The sequence below is a fragment of the Cajanus cajan genome, chromosome 11, assembly GCF_000230855.2.
Source record: "Cajanus cajan strain Asha chromosome 11, NIPB_CcT2T_4, whole genome shotgun sequence".
Classification (NCBI taxonomy): Eukaryota; Viridiplantae; Streptophyta; class Magnoliopsida; order Fabales; family Fabaceae; genus Cajanus; species Cajanus cajan.
Genome location: NC_138527.1, coordinates 1070944 through 1077886, shown reverse-complemented (window position 1 = coordinate 1077886; position 6943 = coordinate 1070944). Strand labels below are relative to the sequence as shown.

At 32.4% G+C, this 6943-nt stretch overlaps 1 protein-coding gene across 1 annotated transcript; it reads left to right on the top strand.

Annotated features, from left to right (window-relative positions):
* Positions 1–2329: 2329 nt before the first annotated feature.
* On the top strand, positions 2330–5745 carry LOC109800092 (WAT1-related protein At3g30340). Its single transcript, XM_020360784.3, has 6 exons — positions 2330–3258; positions 3666–3722; positions 3845–3961; positions 4107–4509; positions 4905–5056; positions 5343–5745. The coding sequence occupies exons 1-6, from the start codon at positions 3068–3070 to the stop codon at positions 5572–5574; spliced, it is 1152 nt and encodes a 383-aa protein (XP_020216373.1). The 5' UTR covers positions 2330–3067; the 3' UTR covers positions 5575–5745.
* The last annotated feature ends 1198 nt before the right edge of the window (positions 5746–6943 follow it).

The following is a 6943-nucleotide window of genomic DNA, read 5'->3' as shown; positions in this document are numbered from 1 at the left end:
TCTAAATAAAACTAAACTTAATCTTCAAAGTTTCAAGTTCAAATATTCTATATGAAAAAAGAAATAGTTAAAAAGAGAGAATCCACTTAAAGTAACAAATCAAGTTCTTCCACATTACTTCCCACTATTATAATGATTGCAAAAAACAAAAAATACTAACATTCATCTCTTCTTATCTTCATTCCTTTAAATAATAAGGAAAAATATTAAATATAAAATTTGTGACACCCTCTACCCTAACATACATGTACAATAATTATGAAAACATATTCTTGGAGTAAATAAACCTTTTGAATTAAAACCATGGTTTCACTAACATGAGAGTAGAGAATTCACATTCGTAAACATAATCATAATTCACTTGCGGAAATTACAGAAGAAATAAAGTTAAAGATTTTCTAAAACAAAAGAAAGAAACTAAATTCCCAAACTAAGCCTAACTATGCCTCAATGTCACATATCCTATATATCAAAGCACGTTTAACTGAAGCCTAAGTCTCATCACCAACATCCTCATGCTGATGATCACCTGCAACACAATTTAAATACATACAAAGAACAACAAGAGAGTGAGAAACATCTCACTCAGGTTCAGGTGCTGAAATAAAGGTTAGGTAACACACACACAACAAACATAAGTCACAAGCACAAATCACATGTAAACAATATACATACACAATCAGTATCACACACACACTCATTTATCATGCAATGATGTCATGGACTCAACTCATAAATGCATGCATGTGGCGTCAATCACATATCACATATCACTAGTGTGCTGCCTAAACAACACACCTAAGGTAGTCTAGGAGTACATGTAGGGAGCTACCCATACACTCTCAACTAGAAGGATGTACTGCTAGGATCTGGTCGGGATACCGAAGCTGAGCAAGTTACGTCTCGTGCTCACAAACGGGCGGAATCGAGACATCCAAACTACATTATCCCCTAGGACTCCCCCAAGCTGTTATACAAGGAGGGCCTTCCCTAACGGTGTACTCTACATTGTACCCTTCACATAGATGCACATGATGCATGTCACACACATTCACACTTCATGGACTCATCACTTTACTTGTCATGGACTTTCATGTCTTATCTCATTTCATCACATTTCACATTCTCATAGTCATAGTGCTCACAATATATAGCACGTCATTCACGTCATGTCTCATGTCATTTGTTCACATTTCACATAGTCATACTCATAAGATCATCATTTGGAGATTCTTATCCTCATCATGCTCATATTCACTTTTCACATTATCTCATCATATTCACATTTCACATTTCACATTTCTCATAATCATACTCATAATTGTCCCTCATAGGGTTTCGCTCATGAACCCACAGAGCACTCTAATTCATCTCAAAACTTATCTATTTTTGAAATTAAACACATATTTACGCTCAATATCACACAAGGAATGCAACAGAACATTCAAAAAATAAAATAAAAAACATTCATATTTTGTTTGTTCCTAGAAGCATACATCAAGCAAGGGATTAGGGGCCAATCTTGCTACCCAACATATATTCCCACACCCCCGAGTGAGGTTTCTCACTCCCCCCTTACCTAAATAAGTAGAAAGTGAAGTTAGAGCAGAATCTGATTGATCTTCTTCCTTTAGTTCTCCTTGGTCTTTAAAGAGTGTGTCCAGGAGCAGTGTCCGAGTATGCTATTTATAGACGTCAAAAGTGGCCAGAACAACCCATTTCAAATCCAGAACGGTCCATTCTGGATTCATTCATCATGTGTTGAATTCGCATCTAGAATGACCCGTTCTTAAACCAGAACGGTCCATTCTGGAGTTGAGTTTTAACTCACAATGGCCATGTTTGGAACGACCCGTTTCCAAAGTGGAACGGTCCGTTCTGGATTCAACTTTTACTCATAACAGCCTGTGTTGAAACAACTCGTTCTAATCTAGGATTTATAGACTTTTTTAGTAGTTTGAAACGACCCGTTTTAGTTTGGGAACAACTCGTTCTAGGCTACTAAATCACCCTTATTGGGCTTTGAGCCTTCATGTAATTTGTGAAAATCGGGGTGTTACAAAATCATTCATACTTTTGGATAGAAGATGTTTATTTACACTTAAATAAGATAAAATATTTCATCTCTTAGTAGAGTTTAGGGTTTAGGTAACATTTCATCTCTTAGGAGAGTGCATCTTTTTAATAACAATGCAACTAATATTTTTAAGACTTAAAAAAAATGTGAATTGCATTAAAAAAGGATTAATAATTTTTTTCACATGTAATAATCAAATTCAGAAAAAGAATTACAACAACTCACGCATATTGATCAATTATTTGAGCTAAAAATTTTCTTAACAGAGTTATAAATATTTAATATTATCTAAACAAATTTGTATAACTGTATCACATATTAGAAATATAATAAGAAAAATATGTATATAATAGTTGGCTCATAATAGCATAACATGTTTAGTAGTTTTTTTGTTTTTCTTAAACTAATATAACTCTAGGACAAAACTAAATGACTGACCCTTGAAAATACTCAAATTTATTAAAGGGGTTAACAATTCTTAACAAAGTTTTACTAAAGATTAATTTAAAATTAGATTTATGCTGCCCATTTTTTCTTAATAAAAAGGATTTTTAGTTCGAGACAGATATAAACTATAAAGGTTCATGTCTTATTAATATACAAAGCCCAAAAGACCCCTAGTGAGGAGCTTGTATTAAACCATTAATAACAGTAGATAGCAACAATGAGTAGACGTGAGTGGTCATGCTTGAGAGATCTAAACAGTAAATAATATTTACAAATAAACATATATTCCAATAATAGAAAGCTGAGGTCAATTACATGACGATAACGAATAACCTATGCTATCTCGTAAATTCCCCCACCAAAGAAATAAAAATGAAAACAAATATTTGGAATGGAATATATATCTTGACGTTGAATTTGTTCCTCTCTTCTTGGGGGTTAATTAATTCCTCTATATATTGGAGAAGTTATCAAGCATCATAGCATTCTTCCACAGCTCAACAAAAAATATAGTAAGAGAAAAAGGAAAAAAAAAAAAAAATCATGACATTGGTGAAGTTCCATGAACTTTGGAAGCCAGTTTTGGTGATGATTATAGTTAATTTAGCTCTGGCTTTTGTGAATATATTTCTGAAGAAGGTTCTTAATGAAGGACTGGATTACTTGACCATCTTAACATATAGACAGGCAATTTCAGCCATTTTCTTGGCACCTATTGCTTGCTTCTATGAAAGGTATACCATTTACTTAAATTATTCACTTTTATGTGCCTTTTATATGGTCTTCTTTATCTAAGTGCAAGTTATTTTATTCAACTTAATATTATTTTTTTAAAATAATATTATTGGTACAAAAGAATTATCAATTTTATGATAATCAATCTAATTTAACTGATCATTTTTATTAGAATTTCACTTTTCAAATATATTTATTCAATTCACAAAGTTGATCTTAAAACCTTATTTAAAGCGATTAAATTAGTTTTACTCGAATCAACAACTTGTTTTTTTATGTACAATATCACATCGATACTTGAATCTAAAACATTATGCATACTATTTCAAATTATCAAACTTATTTTTAGTATCACTAAAATGTACAATAGATATCAAATGGTGATTTTTTAAATTTGTTTTTACAGGAAAAGGAAGTTGGAGGGTCACATAATATGTCTGCTCTTCCTAAGTGCTCTTGTCGGGTAAGTACCAAGTACTCTACTCTACTTGCTCTCCTAACCAAGGACACACCTTTAGATCTGTATGATTTTGTTTTAATTATTAACCCCAAAAAAGTTAAGATAAAGTTATCAATGTATTTCAGGGTGACACTCACTCAATATCTCTATCTTATTGGACTTGAATATACATCTGCTACATTCTCATGCGCATTCCTTAACACGGTACCTGTATTCACGTTCATCTTGGCACTGCCACTGGGGTAAGTCAAGCAAAAGGATATATATTACTTAATTATTGTGAAATATAATAATTATAATTACAATTTGAGACTGTAATTTTAATGCTCCTCTATTAGATTATTAGATCCTACAATTTTTTGTGACCCTTCATGTTGAAATTGTTAGGATAGAGAAGGTGAACATTAAAAGCTTGAGTTCCAAGGCCAAAGTGTTGGGAACTTTTGTGTGTATTGGAGGAGCTTTGTTGTTGATCCTTTATAAAGGAATGCCCTTAATCAACAGACAACAAGAGCACATAGCAGACAAAGGCACAGCAACACCATCAGCATCCAAGTTAAAGAAATGGATCATAGGTTCACTGCTTCTAACTGCAGGATGCCTCTTGTGGTCTTCATGGTTTCTTATACAAGCAAGGATCAGCAAAAAGTATCCATGCCAATACTCTAGCACAGCCATTTTGTCCTTTTTTGCTGCCATTCAATCAGCAATATTAACTTTGCTCATAGACAGAAATAATGCCAAATGGATTCTCAAAGGGAAGTTAGAGATATTGACTGTTGTATATTCTGTAAGTATATATCTTATCACAAAATTTCATCATTTAGAAATATTTGTGAAAGATTCTTTTCAAATTACTGTAGTTCAAATGATTGGGATTAAAACAAAATCTCATAATATTAGAATAAGAGAATAAACATGGATTCATATGCAAACACAAATATTCTATGGATATAAGACCTTTTGGATTATTTTCAAAAATAAATCTATTAGGATTTAAGCTCGACGTGTGTCACAACAACAACTTTATACTTCTCTGAAAAAATATACCTCTACAAATACAAATCAATCCATCACAAATTTAAACATCAATTAGCATATTGTATAAGATTAATTCAACAAGCTAGCCTGAATTATCTATATTAAATTTCGCATTCAAATTTTGTTTTGTGTCTGTGGACACAGGGGCTGGTTGGATCAGGCCTATGCTATGTGGCAATGTCATGGTGTGTCAAACAAAGGGGTCCAGTTTTTACTTCAGCATTTACCCCTCTTCTACAGGTGTTTGTGGCCGTGCTTGATTTCTCTATATTACATGAGGAGATTTACCTGGGAAGGTTGGTTTTAGTTGTTATTATTTTTGTTATCTTTTTTTTCTCAAACAAAACTTAGGTGCAATTTTGTAGATATGGTTGGTACTGTTCTTTAATTGAATAATATGTATTTACTTTTTATATGAATGAGATTTGTATTAAAAGTAAATGCATATTATCGAAATAAAACTTCAATTCTAATAGAAAAATTGTATTAATCATACCTAAGAAATTGTACAAAAATTTTGTCATTTTTCCCCACCTTTTTACATTGCATTGTCCCTGATGCATCCCTATATGCAATAAGCAGTGTTGCAGGATCAGTCTTGGTTATTTCTGGCACGTATATTCTACTTTGGGGTAAAAGTAAAGAGGAAGAAAAATGTGCTGGGAAGGATGCTCAAGAAAATCATGAAGATGAAGAATGCATGAACAATTTGGAAGCAAGTCCAAATGTTCCTTCTAAGCTAAGGCCTAATGGGGAACAAGGATTCACTGAGTTACAAGTGAAGCAGTTAGGTATTACAGTAACTAGAAGTTGATGAATTTTGAATATTTTCGTGCATGAGAGAAGATAAATAAATTTAGCTCGAGGACTAATTTGTCAATTACTCATGTCAAGCAGGGCATGCCTGTTTCCTTATTTACAAGGTTTTTTATCTACATATATGTAATGTACTAGTTGATTTGCACATGCAAAACCTGAGTTCCAACTTCACAGGGAGAGATTCATAACACTGGGTCCACACAATTAATTAATATACAACTACTAGTGATAATATTATTAAGAACATGAATGATATAACAAGTTTTTCATAGTAAGCATTGTTTTGTCTGTAAACTACCACAGATTATATAACAAGTGTAATTACTCTTTATTCAACCAATCACATGCCTAAGATAGGGAAGTAAAAAGAGGGAAGTTACACTATTTCCAGTCGAACTTTCACTTTGATAAAGTGGTCAATATCTTTGAAGATGTTCCCATCTTTAGCTATGTGAGTGCTACAACCGCTACTCAATTATTAATTTCCACCCATTTCAACATTGGAATATTAGATAGCAAAGAAAGGACATTGCTTACCATCACACTCTTCAACAAAATTTGCTTGTTTATTCTTGTTCCAACAGTTACTCTCCATGTGTTCAGTTTTTTTTGCTGTAGTGATGCTGTGACTTCTCCAGATGCCAACTATTTTTCTCCAAATACCTTGTTTTCTTGCAAATGTCACATGGAAGATATTTATCTCTGGATTATTCTTAGAGAAATTTCTAGATTTTTTTTTTATTTCTAAAAATTTCTTCACCCTTTTTTCTTTCTTTCATGTTTTTTATTTTGAGATCGTAACTTGAGTTTTGATTCAAAGACATTTTCTACAATTTGAGTCTTGATTTAAAGACATTTTCTGCGAAGTCTTCTTCATACCTACTCAATCTATGCTCATGTGCTTCAAATAACCCCATGAATTCTCTACCGATAAATTAGCCAGATCTTTGGTTTTCTTTATTGTAGACAAAATTGCATTGTACTTGGATGGGATGATCATTTAAATTTTTACAACAACTTTTTTGTCAGAAATATTATCCTCGTATGCTCTCATCTGACATACTATTTCTAATATCCTAGAATAGTAGTTAATTATTGTCTCAAACTCTTTATTTTTATTCTCAAACACTAATGTCTTGGAACTCCTGTAGAGTACTCCGTGCATCTTTAGCAGCTGTAGCATTCATTATTATTGGAAAGACAGGGTCAGCTACTGCTTGTTGTAAAATAAACAAACCCATTGAATCTTTCTGTTTGTTTTCTTTTAACCCTTTTTTCTAAGATGCACTAAGAACTGATGTGTTGTCAAAACAGTAAATCCTTCTTTTATGATGTCCCACAAATCTTCATACCAAAATAATATC

Excerpts from the sequence above, each read along its gene's own strand:
- LOC109800092 (XM_020360784.3), top strand. The coding sequence starts at position 3,068 with ATGACATTGGTGAAGTTCCATGAACTTTGGAAGCCAGTTTTGGTGATG. Across the intron at positions 3,259-3,665 it reads ATTGCTTGCTTCTATGAAAG|GAAAAGGAAGTTGGAGGGTC; the intron begins GTATACCATTTA and ends TTGTTTTTACAG. Across the intron at positions 3,723-3,844 it reads TTCCTAAGTGCTCTTGTCGG|GGTGACACTCACTCAATATC; the intron begins GTAAGTACCAAG and ends AATGTATTTCAG.